At 52.5% G+C, this 14,611-nt stretch overlaps 6 protein-coding genes across 6 annotated transcripts; 3 read left to right on the forward strand and 3 right to left on the reverse strand.

Moving 5' to 3' along the window:
- Positions 1-894: 894 nt before the first annotated feature.
- On the reverse strand, positions 895-1,566 carry PG994_010863 (uncharacterized protein; the record flags this gene model as incomplete). Its single annotated transcript, XM_066862272.1, has 1 exon — positions 895-1,566. The coding sequence occupies one exon, from the start codon at positions 1,564-1,566 to the stop codon at positions 895-897; it is 672 nt and encodes a 223-aa protein (XP_066711382.1).
- A 778-nt stretch (positions 1,567-2,344) lies between these two features.
- On the reverse strand, positions 2,345-3,458 carry PG994_010864 (actin like protein 2/3 complex- subunit 1A/1B; the record flags this gene model as incomplete). Its single annotated transcript, XM_066862273.1, has 3 exons — positions 2,345-2,723; positions 2,791-3,184; positions 3,236-3,458. The coding sequence occupies 3 exons, from the start codon at positions 3,456-3,458 to the stop codon at positions 2,345-2,347; spliced, it is 996 nt and encodes a 331-aa protein (XP_066711383.1).
- A 410-nt stretch (positions 3,459-3,868) lies between these two features.
- On the forward strand, positions 3,869-4,594 carry PG994_010865 (U2 small nuclear ribonucleoprotein B''; the record flags this gene model as incomplete). The annotated part of the gene is made up of 3 exons (XM_066862274.1): positions 3,869-3,936; positions 4,002-4,218; positions 4,283-4,594. The coding sequence occupies 3 exons, from the start codon at positions 3,869-3,871 to the stop codon at positions 4,592-4,594; spliced, it is 597 nt and encodes a 198-aa protein (XP_066711384.1).
- A 141-nt stretch (positions 4,595-4,735) lies between these two features.
- On the reverse strand, positions 4,736-5,614 carry PG994_010866 (uncharacterized protein; the record flags this gene model as incomplete). Its single annotated transcript, XM_066862275.1, has 4 exons — positions 4,736-4,894; positions 5,002-5,100; positions 5,138-5,194; positions 5,276-5,614. 4 exons carry the CDS (start codon positions 5,612-5,614, stop codon positions 4,736-4,738), a joined length of 654 nt encoding a protein of 217 aa, XP_066711385.1.
- A 1,120-nt stretch (positions 5,615-6,734) lies between these two features.
- PG994_010867 (Mannosyl-oligosaccharide 1-2-alpha-mannosidase) lies at positions 6,735-8,952 on the forward strand (the record flags this gene model as incomplete). Its single annotated transcript, XM_066862276.1, has 3 exons — positions 6,735-7,284; positions 7,369-8,708; positions 8,770-8,952. The coding sequence occupies 3 exons, from the start codon at positions 6,735-6,737 to the stop codon at positions 8,950-8,952; spliced, it is 2,073 nt and encodes a 690-aa protein (XP_066711386.1).
- Positions 8,953-13,360: 4,408 nt separating this feature from the next.
- Positions 13,361-14,504, forward strand: PG994_010868 (uncharacterized protein; the record flags this gene model as incomplete). The annotated part of the gene is made up of 2 exons (XM_066862277.1): positions 13,361-13,414; positions 13,467-14,504. 2 exons carry the CDS (start codon positions 13,361-13,363, stop codon positions 14,502-14,504), a joined length of 1,092 nt encoding a protein of 363 aa, XP_066711387.1.
- Positions 14,505-14,611: the final 107 nt, after the last annotated feature.

Consider the following 14,611-nt stretch of genomic DNA (forward strand, 5'->3'; position numbering starts at 1 on the left):
GGGTGAGTATTAAGACCAAACGAAGGATTATCAGAGAGTCTAAGCAATAAAACAATGGGAGTAGGTAGGTAGGTTAGAAGTGTCGTGTTTCAATCTTATGGGTTCATCGCCTCGCTGGTGTCTTTCAGTTGTACTGTATCAATGGGATGGCTGGATGTTGTTCCTTGTCCTAACCTAGTTGCGACACAGTGGCATAACCCGCAGACCAGTCTCAGCTTTGCTCTTACATAGGTGCTCCTAGGGACATGCGCAAGGGCCCCCCCCACTCCTACATACTTAGCTACAGTAGGTACTTACCTACTGTAGTACTGTACCTACATCATACACCTAGCACTCTAGGGCAGACACCTCCAGCACGACCTGTGCTACAGATGTTCCCTAGGTACGTCGTACATGGGTCCAGCTAGGGTTAGCGCATTGATGTTTGGTCTTCCCGTGCTGGTCGGGCATTTTGATCCTTTGCCTTTGCCTTTACCTTGCCTCTCTTTCAATTCGTCTTACAGCATGCAAACCAACACCGAAGCTGCAGGGCACATCGATAGCCTATATTGATTAGCTGGGGGCATTCCGACTCACTCATTTACAGCACAGTCAAGTACCTGTAGGTGCGCAATACGTGTCCTTTTCTGTGCCTGATATCTACATGTACACAAAAATAGGTGTTATCCTCACCTGCATTTCAGGGATTCAGCCATGTCGTCATTTAAACCCCAGATCTAAAGTAACAGAAGTACATGTAGTGGACCCCGCCGTCTACAAATTGACACAATGAACAGCCCAGGAGCACAGGAACCCAGCATAACATCTTCTTGGACTGTTACCATTTTTTGTCTCGGGCCAGACTTCTCGGCTCTCATTCCAGACACCCGTGACAAACAAGGAAGACGCTTGTTCTCATGTAGATGCTCTCTCCTCACTCCCGGTTCCGCCACCACTTTCGCGAACCAACTGCGTCTCCAACTCGTCCATGGCGTCGATGCTTTCCTGGACACCCAACCAGTCGCAGAGATGGCGACCAGCATGCACGACTTTCCAGAACGCGTCTTCCCCTGCCAATGCCCACTCGTAGTAATCTCCGAGTACCACCGTCTCGGCCCATTCCAGCAGAAGTGCCATGGTCTTGGCCGCCTCGCGCTCCACGTTCAGCACGTCTAGCCGGTCGCGCTGAGAGCCCGTCCAGAGCTGATTGCAGATAGTACTGATATTCTTCAGCAACGAACTAGACGGCTGGGGGACCCGGCGGTTGCTGTCGCCCTGTTGGTGGTGGAAAGGGGGTTTCGTGTGGTTACTGTTGTTGTCGTCACGCAGAGCACCGGGTGTCCGGGGGAGTGGAGAGCAGCTCTCACGAGCGCGGCGGTTTGCGTCGAGAGCGCCGAGGTAGGTACTTGTGGCTCGCAGACAGGCTTCATGGATCCTTCCTATGGCAATATAGACTTGGGGTATTTGGTTAGATTCTCCGTTTGCAACGCTTGCCGCACTGCCAATAGAGCTGCGGCTGGTACCAGGTGCGAAAGACGCCGGCTGCTGGTCACTGGAAGGGTTATCACAATCCAGTTGGTAGTCCATATTAGCCTCGGGCCTATGGAACGAGGTATGCTGTGGCACCGGTGGAGGTACATAAGGCGGTGACTGCCAAGCGTCTTGTAATGTAGATCGATAGTCTGCAGAGAGTTGCTGCTTTGGTCGAAATGCGGTTGGGTAAAGAGGACTGGTAGACAAATAAGGGATGTCTCTTCGGAAGATTTGGGCGTACGTATGTGTAGTAGTGTTGTCCGGGCACTGTTGCCGGGAATCATTGCACCCATGGGATTGGATATCTTGCTCAGTGTCAAGCGTGCTTCCAACGCCCTGCCCTTGTGAGTAACTTGGTTTACTTCTCATACTCGGAGGGATTCCGGCGGCAAGAAGCCCAGCATGGTGAGGGCCAAGGTCCTCTCTCTGCTGATAGATGAATTCACTTGGCGATTTGATAGCCGGCATCTTCTTCTCATACCTCAGTTACAGATGCTGAGATGGGTATCTCGGGCGACAGAAACTGGGAGTTGAAGCAAACTAGATATAAATGCCGAGAAAGCGATTGATTTCCATCGCCCTCTGTATCTTGTCTTACCCCCTCCTGCCTGCGGAAGAAAGAAGCGGTTAACGAATTGGCAGCCTTTACAGTCAACTCGTTTGCAAAAATATAAGAAGGGCTGGGAATATCACAGGTGGGCATGGTCTTTTTTTCATTTTGTATGTCTCACCATCTACCTGGGGTGTGCTCTAAAGGGTCCAAATCACAAGTCTTCCATCTACTCCGCTGGCTTTTGTACATGTTAGCATCATTTGAAACAAAGAGCCGCGGTCAAGACTTACTGCTAAACTGGGTAACGTTGCCATCGTTAGACTCGTACTCTCGCACAGTTGAAATGGTGTTTTGATGGACAGTCTTCAACTGTGTGTCATCCTTCGCTTTACCCTTGAGATCCATCTGTTTGAACATATTCAAAGCGGATTCTTCGCGGGCGTCACCCAATCCAGGTCTGCCCTTCGACTCCAGAGTACCGCTCAGTTGCCACCCTGAGGCATCGCCCTGGAAGCGGAAGGCCTCGCAATCGTAGCCGGCAGCCACAATCTCGCTCTCCGAAGACCAGATCAGACTCATGAACGGCAAAAGTTGCGTGTTGATGCTAATGACAGCACGCGGCGGCTGCTCTGGAGCAGTAGGGTAGACAACAGTAATGCTGCTATCATGAGCCGCAAAGGCCAGGGCATCGCCGCTGGAGAGAGAAGGCGACCGAGTGAACCCACCCAGCCGAATTATTCATGAACTCGCCGCAGACGGTGTTGAAGGGCAAGCGCTCGCCCCAAACACTGGGATCTGGGCGAGCATCGACGCCCTTGATGAAGCTGGAAAAGACCCTAGCATGGGCATCGGTGGATCCGGCAGCCAACAGAACGCCGTTGGGGTGCCAGGAGACAGTAGTGATGGTACTCCTGATCGGCTTCTTCAGGTGCTTAGAAACCCACCAGTCATTCTCTTCCTCAAAGTAGCAGACAGCAATGACGCGATCTCCCGATCCAACAGCAAACTTGGTCTCGGACGGCGACCATCGAACGAAGGTGGCGGCTCGAGCGATTCGAAGCAGGACGAGCGTGGGCTTGTAGCCCGTAGAAGAGGGCTCCCAAACGAGGGCATTGCGATCTATTGCAAGGTCAGCACTGGCACGGAGTCTTGGTCACATATACTGCGCACCCTGAGAACAGGTAACGATGCGGCCGCTGTTGGGCGCAATGTCGACACCCGTAATGGTTTTGTCATGTCCCTTCAGCTCGTCCTTGAGCTTGAAGGCACCGGCAACCTTCCCATAAAGCTCGACAGCCGAGTCCTTGGCGACTGCGAGGATCTTGCGATCCGCCGAGAAGGAATGGTCGGCAATCGGCCGGTGGAACAGATGGTGAACTTCAGGGCCTGACATCGTGAAAGCGTGATAGGAGTAGCTCTCAACTATCACTTGGCGGAATATTGATATGGATTGGGAGCTTCGGAGGATGTACGTCAGCTCAGGAGAAGTGACCCCGTCGGCAATTGGCGGGGTGGTCGACAATTTGTGGCGGTAGCGGGTGCGTGTGGCTTAGGCGCCAGGCTTATAGGTACCCGTACCCGTGCCTGGGGAGCTACTACCTATCAAAATTCCGCCTGCTTGAGCTCGGATAGTTCGACCCTGTAATGTGATAGTCGCGTGCTCTGTCAGCTTGGAGCCATTGCCAGAAGTCCAAACACTCGGTTCGCGCTGGAATTGTACAACAGTCCGAGACTGTCGCGGAATTTCTAGTATCAGTAGCGGTATCGTGCACCGCTTCGTGCTCCTGCTCCCCTTCTCTCGGCATGGCCGCCCGACCACCGCCAGCTTCGAAGGCTGGAGGGGCCAAGGCACCTATTCCACCCAACCAAACGTAAGTCACCCATTCGAGCCGCCGGCCATGTATAGAAGGGACACATTTCTCACGCGATGTATTAGATTATATGTTACAAATCTCCCGTCCGCCAAGATCCAAAAGGCCGACCTGAAGACGGCTCTCTACATGTTATTCTCGACCTATGGCCCAGTCCTTGATGTCGTCGCGCTCAAGACGACCAAGATGCGCGGCCAAGCCCACATAGTGTTCCGCGATATGCAAGCAGCTACACAAGCAATGCGAGCTTTGGAGGGTTTCAGTTTCCTCGGAAGGGACCTTGTACGTTTTCGCTCCATTTGCTATTTCTTTCGACAAGCGAACATACTAACACATACCTTGGCAGAGAATCTCCTACGCCAAGTCCAAGTCGGACACAGTGGCGAAGCTCGACGGCACATACAAGATGCCCGGGTCTGCCGCTGCCAACGTTGAGATGTCTGAAGTCCAGCAGAGTATCTTCAATGCTCCCGCGCCAGGATCCGCCACCGCGCCCGCGCCGCCTCGTGGCTTACCCTCGAAACCTCCGACTTCTGAGCCCTCGAAAGAAACATCTGTGGCTGATGCTCGGGGACAAAAGCGCACGCGGGACGAGGAAGAAGAGGAAAACGATAGTGACTCCGACGTTGCCATGGAGGAGGATAGCGACGACGAGTGAACTAGCTCGAATACATAATGATACCCACAAAGAGACGATGGCATTCACGATGAACCCCGATGACACGCCAAACAAGGACTCTGGTTACTCCCAAGGAAATGCGGATTGCGGATTTAGCTTAGGTGGTTCAGGCCTTGTTGCTTAAAGCCATCTCTTTTGGGATCCATAGCCGACGCATCCACCAACCAGACCCAGCCAGACCATAAGGTAGTCTTCCTTTGGGCAGTCAAAGCCTGCCATGGCATCGCTGAGGAAGCATGGGTGGACGAAAAATGAAGGTACACCCGTTAAAGGGTGATGCTGCGGAGCCAACGTTAGCCACAAGGTAGATCAATAGACTCCCGGGATTAGGACAAGCCTAATGTTGACTCGGTTTGCAGCTATAGTTGAATTCGAGAACGACTTACATCTGCTGAGATACCGCCTATGGTCCCCGTCCGTCGGAGCGAGTCTTTGTACTGGTCAGGTACTAAACGCCGGAAAACGGTGTCAATGTCGAAGGCGGCCTCGTCCCCGGCAAGTCATGCAGGCTGAACCAGAGACAAGGGGCACGATATGTTGGATGAAAGTGAATCTCGTATCGGACGTGTCCAGAATTGGCTTTGGAAGGGTGATTGATGAGGAGTTCCTGCAGTAGTTGAGCTCGATGGTTCATGTGTTGAACGACCACGTATCTCTTACCTGGTCATCCTCCTCACTGTCCATTGCAACATCATCTACCATTGCTTCGTTGTCAACTGCCTCAATCATGGTGAAACTATTCAAGGTCGCCTCGAGATCGCCTAGATTTGCGGTGTCTTCTAGTGGTCGGGATATCTGGACAAAGGTTGCATAGTCGCAATCCATCCCAAACGACATGTCAAAAGCACTGTGTACACCTAACCTCCATTGCCGGCGCAGGGGGCCAAGCCGGGCCTGGCAGTACTTTCTGTCGAGAAAATGACAGGCTTCAGCAAATTCTTCCTTATATAGAAAGGGGTAGTTTCGGTAGGTTGATCGGTGCTCTGTCCCACGACTCATCTTGAGGCTGGTTTACAGTACGATGAGCCTTGAAGGAGAAATGTAGGCCTGACAGATCCGAGTGCAATTGAATGTTAGCCTCATTCAAAATTTATCTCAACCGTGAGGCCCTTTTGATGGTTTTATAAAGAATAAAACCCTACCTACCTCCTCAATTGCCCATGGGCTGTTAGCGTCTGTCTTGCAGCACTATCGTTTCTTGCGGTTCACTCAGTCGTGGATGACATGCATAAATTCACCAACGGTTCTAGTCGGCTTCCGACTCGTTCAATCACGTTGTGTGACGAGGAGATGATTCCTCTGCTTGGTTGAGAAAGTGTATAGAATCAGGCAGTGTGAGTAAGTACTTATACTTCATGGAGAGAGCTAATATGGTACCGCGCATTTTGGGGTGAAAATCGCTGTGGTGGATTGCATTTGCGTTGGCTTTTTTTTTGCCCTCCAGACTTTACAGTAATAAGTGCATCCTGGGCACTCCTTTTTTATTGCTTTATTTTCTTTAACCGTGTTCTGCAAATCCCCCATATACCCAACAACAGATCGGACCAGTCAGGCCCTTGAACAAGCAGAGACCATTATAACTACCACATCAATGACCGCTGTGCATACCTGCCAGACAAAGAATGTTGGCGTAGTGCACATGCAGTTGGGCATCTTGTCTGCCGGCGTAAGAGATGCCGAGCCTGCCACAGACCACCGATTATGCGGGCTAGCGAGGCCCGCCAAGGTTGATTTTATGGTTCAGCGCAAATAGTCGTCGATCTTGACAGCATATCTGCCAGCACCGTGCGTGTCTCTCCCGCCTTGCTGGGTATTAATTCCTACATACCTTACTTGGTAGGAATAACAGTATCGAATTCAGTGTTTTGTGTCGACATCGGTGTGCTGGTATATCTCGGTCTTCATCATCACACATACATTAGAACATTCTCCCGTGGTCCTACATTTCCAGCTTGGCACGTAACTAAATCCAGTCGCCTTTGTTGTGTTCCGGAGGCCGCGTGCCCCCTGTTGTTTGACGTATAGCCGAATTGACAACTGTCCTGTAACCTAGGTAGAACATCGCCGGCTTCCAGTAACATAGCTCAGCTGGAGGAGGCGAACCGGTCATGCTGCGCCGATGATTCGCGACCCGTTTAATATCCACCGAAATCCTGCTTCAGGTCTTGCGATTATTCGGACGGCGGCCACGCGAGCTGCCACAGACCTCGGCGAGAAGGCTGTCGAGGCCAGCATAAATGCCATAGAGAAGAGCAAGCAGGCCGTCGACGACATGGCTTTTTCAATACCCAAAAACGTCCCCTCCTTCTCCAATCCACAACGCCAACTAGAGGACCGAGTCTGGGGGAACGGCGGCCGATCTTCCAACTTCCTAAATCCCGACCGAAACTCCCTCCCGATGTACAAAGACAAACCCTACGCGTATCCGCCCTCGCAGCGGTCGCGTCCCATTTGGCGTCGGAAGCGCGTCATTGGCGTCTTCTTCCTCGTCGTCATTTTCCTCTACCACTTTGGCGGCTTCTCCAAGCAACACGATACCTTCACCTCGCGCCCTTCATGGAGCTGGCTGAAGAGCGAGTCCGGCGCCAACGTGGACTGGATCGAGAGACGGGAGCATGTCGTGGATGCCTTCAAAGTGAGCTGGGACTCATACCATCGCTATGCGTGGGGTAAGGAAGACCATCCGATTTGAGGGAGGAGAAGCCTTAGCTGCAAGAATACACGGCAAACTAACGCATGCGCCGCGCTTCTAGGACACGATGAATTCCATCCGATTACGAAGAAGGGCCGGCAGATGGTACCCCATGGCATGGGCTGGATTATCGTCGACGCGCTGGATACCATGATCCTTATGAACCTCACCTCTCGCGTCAGTCAAGCAAGAGAGTGGATTTCGAAATATCTGTCCTACGACCAGGACCACGACGTGAACACTTTCGAGACGACCATCCGTATGCTGGGCGGTCTCTTGTCGGCCCATTACCTTTCGAATGAGTTTCCGCAACTGGCGGCTCAAAAGGATGATGACCCTGGCGCACCGGGCGAAGACCTGTACTTGGAGAAGGCCAAGGACTTGGCAGATCGATTGATATCAGCATTTGACTCGCCATCTGGTATTCCCTATGCAAGCGTCAATCTGGCCAAGTACGAGGGCTTGATCTCTCATGCTGACGGCGGAGCTTCGTCCACGGCCGAGACTACCACCCTTCAACTTGAATTCAAGTATCTGGCCAAGTTGACTGGCGAGAAGTACTTCTGGGACAAGGCCGAGAAGGTCATGAAGGTTGTCGATGATAACGGTGCTGAGGGTGGCCTTGTTCCGATCTACATCTATGCTGAGGACGGCAAGTTCAGGGGGGAGAACATTCGCTTGGGCAGCCGTGGAGACTCCTATTACGAATATCTCATCAAGCAATACCTGCAAACATCCAAGCAGGAGTCGATCTACTTGGAGATGTGGGACGAAGCTCTGCAGGGAGTACGCAAGCATCTAGTTACTTACACCGAACCTTCCGGGTACACCATCATCGGAGAACGTCCCGAGGGTCTGGAGAAACCACTGTCTCCCAAGATGGACCACCTCGTCTGCTTCATGCCTGGAACTATCGCATTGGGCGCGACTGGTGGTCTTACGGAGGCGGCAGCCAAAAAACTTCCAACCTGGACCAAGAAGAACGAGGATGATATGCGTCTTGCTAGAGAACTGATGCAAACGTGCTGGGGTATGTACAAGTGGATGGCAACGGGCCTGGCTCCCGAGATCACCTACTTCAACATCGCCGACCCCCCGCTGCTAGAGTCAGCTCCCCATAACCCCCCTCTCCAGTTTGACCCGGATGCAAATGCCGAGTGGCGGAAAGACTTCACAGTCCACAGTAACGACGTGCACAATCTGCAGCGGCCAGAGACCGTGGAGAGTCTGTTCTACATGTGGCGCATCACGGGGGAGAGGAAATATCGTGAATGGGGCTGGGAGATGTTCAAATCGTTTATGAACTACACTGCCCTCGACGATGAAGGCGGCTTCACAAGTCTTTCGAACGCCAACACCATCCCTCCTGTCACCAAGGATAACATGGAAAGCTTCTGGCTGGTAAGTGACGTTCATCTTCGTGCCATCATAGTTATTTCTGCTGCTGACCAACTTCTTATAGGCGGAGACTCTGAAGTACTTCTACCTCCTCTTCTCGCCCAATGACCTGCTGCCGCTGGACAGCGTTGTCATCAATACCGAGGCGCATGCCTTCCCTCGGTTCCAGATGTCGCCGCTGTTCTCTACGGGCTGGGAGCGAAAGCCTAGAGACAAGGATGGGAAGATAATCGAGCATGTACATTAGAAAGGAGATCATGGTGTTCAAGGCCGGCGTTATTTGAAAGACGCGTTGCACAGGCCCAATATAGCATACGAGCTTATTTCGCGGGTGTGAGTGATCCTGGCATAGAATAGAACCAATTATCCTGCGCCCCTTGATCCTTCGTGCACTGTTAGTGGAGTGATCGATCCTACTACTTGCTTATCTCTCCCGAGATTGTAGTTGGGACCTAGAACTCGCCCTCGGGGTAACCTGAGCGGCAGATGGACGAAGTGCTATGGAGCGGCATCATGCATTTTTCGTCCAAGGCATCATTCAGATTGCGCCAATCATAATGCGGGAGGGCATTTAGCTGCGGCTGAAGTTATGTAATTATTTCAGCTTTGCCTGCATAGCGAGCCGCTGATCACACGCCAAGTCGGCGGATTATGCTCATCTCAATCTGAGTGTTTCCCGAGCTAGATGTAGTGAGGTTTCAGGGGAAGATGTTGCCTCGTTTAGCATCGAACCCACTCCCCCGTGAGACAAACCCCTTCTTGGGTCGTTGGTTCTCGAACCTCCAGGTCCACAATCCCGCATACACAGATAGTAGTAGCATGCCGGCGCGACTCAGAGAGATGGAGCACGCTTGTTACAGTAAGCTACTGACCATACTTACCTGCGGGCACTAGCCTTGGTAAGAATGGGAGTTGTAGGGTATGTATGTGGTGAAGGAGGAGCCGGGTTGTTGTGGAAATCGATCGCAGTGACCAGCTACCCTTGAACAAGGATCATTCCGATGGGCATTCGCTCATTATGCTTGCTTGACCTATGCTTCGGGTTGGCTTCGTATAGGTAACGGACCAGGAACGAGATTCAGCTCTGCCTGTTAATACACGCTTGCTCGTTGTGTGTGTGTTCAGGAGCCGCCATACACGTACACTCGCTTCATCGATACGTCCCCTGCTGCATGAAGGAAGCCCTAGAGAAGATAAATGAAGTCATCACTCCATGTCTTCGTCGAAAAAGCATTAGCCTCAGACTACGTTTCCTTTTGACGGCTAGCTGGAGCTTTTCGGGCTATAAGCATATAAGCTAGATCTCTCAGCGAGTTGTTTCATACGCATCGACCGCTGATTTGAAATAAACTTTAGCTGAATTCTGCGATCAGACCTCGTTAATCTGACCAATCAGGTGATAGGATCCTAACTGATTCGCACCGACATTTTGTCAGCCGCTGAACCCGCTGAACCCGGCTGATCGAGAGCCTTTAGGGGGCCTAGGGGCCCTTCCAGGGAGCCTTCCAGGAGTCCAGGGGGCCTTTTAGGGGGCCTTTTAGGGGGCCTTCTAGGGGCTTCAGGGCTTTCAAGGAAAGGGGCTCGTGCGACGATATTTTGGTGAGTGTGGCATTGCTCGCGCTCGGCCTCGTCCGTCCTCCCGTTGGCGTGTATCAAAATACGTGAGTGTGGTATTGCTCGCGCTCGACCCTCGACGCTCCGGATGAACCCTGTCTCTATTTCGACGGCAGCACGGAAAAGGCCGTGGTGACGTCGGTGATATCGGCGATATCACCGAAAGGGATTCAGCATCAGCTGCCATGAAACGCACAGCTGATTACGGACAACCACCGGGCTGATGGACGGAAAAAGCCAGCTTAAAATATCGGCTGAGCCCGCCGGCTGTCGGGGACCGTGCGCCGCCATTCAGCGTCAGCTGCGGTCGAAAGGAAACCTAGCCTCAGGCCCGGGTATCGAGCTGCGTGCGATGTTCTCCCCTTCTCGGCACGAGCCCAAATGCTGCCGTTATCCAAGCTGGGGCCTTACCGCAAGAAGGCAAGGCACTCGGGCTAGCATCGCAGATGCGACGATGGCCTCGGACGTTGAACTTGAAGATCTCGGTTTAATGCCCACTACTACTAGTGATCCTGCAGGGGTGGTGACTAAGTTTAGACCTTCACTACCTTAAGTCGACTCCTCAGTAAGCCATCCCCACGCGCGGGTAGGAGGATCGCCAGGGCCGCCGGAGCTACTGTAGCTTGGTTTGCCAATGCTACCCCAGGCTCCCCTGGTAACAACATCCCATCCTGCACACTTACATGCAAACATAGGTTTGTCATATGCCTTGTGTGTTGCTGGATGAAGATACATATACGCTTCCGTCAAACAGCAGAGGATGCATGTACATTACTCATCCACATATTGACGCTCTGCTACTAGGTAGGTAGGTATGTACCATGAATCACTGCATCATCACGATTACCAGCACAACAACGGTGAGGCTCCGTACCCAATCGATGCAGCCAGCGCACGGCAACAGCGGTCCCGGTAGACTAGATATCGCGAGCTACCGTACAACGGAAAGATTGCAATGGTGTTCCTGCAGTAGCTTGCCGACCCAATCAGAGCGAACAGAGCCCGGCGCGAAAAAGAAATGCCCTCGTTCTAGAACCGCCATCGAAGGTGATGACCCAGTCAACAATATGTGCCTGCTACTACATAACATAGCAGGTTGCAGCTCGATATTAATTGGTAGCTGCAGCCTGCATAGAGCAATACTTTGGGCTGGGCGTTTTGGCCGAATTTTCCGGACGATAACACCGTCTGCCGACCAAAAATAAACATCGTATCATTTACCTATTGCCGGTTTTCTTTTTCTTCCAACCCTTCCACCCGGCATGGGTATGGAGAAAGCAACACGAAGGAGGACAGAAAAAGGAACTCACCCCAAGAAAATGGTGCGGCAGTCCACCCCACCAACAAAGACCGGTCTGGCTACATCAAATCGAGAATTGCCTACATCTTTTGATCGACGTATGGATACCGGTGGCTTGAGTGCTGTTGTTTCGCCTATACCGTGGCTCTGACTGGGCAGTTGGTCGCTTCGTATTCGACAGCCCTTGCGTGCAAAGCCTTGGTCTACCAACGCCTGCAGACCCAACTGCTGCCAGCTATGACGAAAGCCAGTTGGATAGGAGGCAGCAGGGCGGGACGACAAAATAGAACATGAACCGTGTAGCATAAGGACAAATCCAGCCTGATCATGTATGTACCTCTTTCTGCTTGCCTGCTTCATGTTACCAGTGGTGGCTCGACCTCCGGGTAAAGTGCCAACACTGATACACCTGCTGCAATAAACCCTTGGCATTTCATTTTCTCTACTCTAGGCCACTGGCTACGGCATGGGTTGCAGATACGGCCTACGACTACTCACATGTACTTCCGTTTGTCCCTCGGCGACAAGGGCAGTCCTTGTCTAGAAGAATGCACGCTGCGACATCTACCTGCAAAGTCCTGGCATCAGGCCTAGAGCATAAGTTGCCCAGACTCATTGTCAGTCCATATCCAGTCTGGTTTTCTAGTTTGTATCTTAGTCGACCGTGGATCTCGCTGCCTAGCAGGGAATACTCGAGATGAATGTGTATCAAGTCGTAGCTCCATGGACCATCACCGCCAGTAGGTGTGAAAAACAGGTACAGTAAGTCGCTGCGCGCTGCTTCTATCCGTAGCAACCCTGAAGGTAGCATCATGTCTTATAGAAGACCCTTTCTCCTAGCTCGAAAGGATTCAGTCAGTGTTTGCTCGGCTCTATTTTGTTTTCTTTTTGTCTTGTTTTCTTTGCTCGCTTTCTGACCGTCGCTCGCTCGCTTGGATCGCTTGGTCCTGTCCCTTCGTTGGAACACACCTCTTGGTCAAGAACCCCGGCTATATTCAAGCAGGGTGAATTCATTGATACCCCGTTACACAACCCATCCGTCACGTTTGCCTATTTTACCGGCGTCTCGCTTTACTCCGTGGGAAGGTCCGGGGAGATACCTATGTAACCCTGCAAACGAATTCGATCTCGACCACCAGACCGACATCCCATCATTCCAGCTCCACCCCTGCAACATCTATTCTTCTTCTTAAACGACCCAACCCAACAGCAGGCTGTGTTGGGACATACCTGAGAGTCTTCGAGATCCTGCAGTTGCGGGCCGTCAGTACCAGACGAGTTTTATTTTATTTTGGGAAATTCCCTACTTATACCACCATTGTTCCGCATCTGGTCTTGAGGCGGGTTCAAATCTGCACCTCATTTCGGTGCCGCTCCTGGTTCATCTACAAGCGCGCCTCCGCATCATCACACATTCGTATCTTCCCAAGAAAAGCTGCTGTCAGCTCGCGGAGATTACAAGAAAAAAACCTGTTTGCCCAGGCTGCTGGTTTTTCCCCCCGCTCTTCCTCTGAACAGCCGCATTCCAACATAAGATCTAACCTGACCGGAGATCGGGAGTAAATACGGGCTGCACGCTTTGTGACACCGGGGTCACCGCGAGTGACGTACTGCCTCAGTACTACACGACCTCGACGGCGCTGATACTCTCTATTGCTTGAGCGTACCCGGAACCCTTTAAAAGCCGCCATCCGTACCCCATATCTCGAGGGATAAGTGTGTTAGATCACCATCGGTCGCCATGGCTAAGATCAACTTTTTCGTTAATTGGGAGTTATGGGAGCAAATGACCTTTGTAAGTGTACATTACTGGCTCTTTGTCGGACAACTTACTCATATGGTCACAGGTTTTGGCGGGCGGTATAGTCCTTGTATTCCTAGCTGGGCTGTTGAAACTGTGGTGGATTAATAGATCGGTGAGGAGACACGAAATCCTGGATGAAGAGAAGCGATCGAGGCTGTCGGAGATGCGAAAAAGTGGCCTGCCTGTGGGAAAGAAGGCAGACATCCCATTCGGCGTCCGGGCGATCCAGAGTGGTATCCAGGTTGACGGCATTTGGATATCAAGACCGGGCACTCCCAACTCAGGGATGCTGGCAGCGTCAATGACCTTAGGGGGAGACTCTGATGATGAGCCGAAGGGGAAAGAGAAGGCCATGCCGTCAAAGATGGCTACACCTTCGCCGGGGCAATCTCAGCGGCCCAGCCCAACTGTGAGCACGTTTGAACAGAGCCATTCACCAACGTTGAGTCCTCAGTCCATCTATAGGCCAAAGCATGGCGCCAGCAGACCACCAAACCGGCCCAGTAACCACTCCAGCGCCGATCTGCAGAGGAACATCGATGCCCTCAGAAACCTCGAAGGGGCAAACTCGCCCTCTCGCCCCGCACCCCAGTCCTATGTTCCTACGACCTCCTTCTCGCCGGCCAGAACTTCCGGGGCCCCGGCACAGGGCGAGCGGACGTCCAGCTCCTCCGACGAAGGTCTGACGCTGGGCAACACAAGACACAATAACCGGATGGCGAGCCCGCTCACACAAACACCCCAGGCGTCTTCTTACACTCAGGGAGGCGAGTCACGGACCAGCTACTTCACGGCCCGCCAAACGTCACCTGACGACGCACAACAGCGAAGACCTACTGCGGCAGCAACGCCCGAGACCGAGCACCCGGGCACTCCGACGAGATCATATTCCAGTGATGTCCATGCCAACCGGTCCACTCGGCGGGTCAATGCCGGCTTTGAGGTGTTGCCGGCAGGAACGTTCGGGGCACCTCCAACCAATGATGACCAGACCGACTTGGAGAGTGGCAACAGGTTCCCACCCCCCGTGACGAACAAGCTGCACAAGAAATCGCGAAGCAGGTCATCTAGTCGCGCCTAGAAGGCAGGCCATGTCATCACCATCATCAAAAGCGTTGTTATCTACAGAGGGAAAAGGGTGTTCATATAGGGTCATGGGGGTTGGGGCATATAATACATTTGCATAAA

This window comes from Apiospora phragmitis (genome assembly GCF_038363925.1).
Source record: "Apiospora phragmitis strain CBS 135458 chromosome Unknown utg000010l:1.0-9815664.0:1.0-9183399.0, whole genome shotgun sequence".
In the NCBI taxonomy this organism is placed as follows: domain Eukaryota; kingdom Fungi; phylum Ascomycota; class Sordariomycetes; order Amphisphaeriales; family Apiosporaceae; genus Apiospora; species Apiospora phragmitis.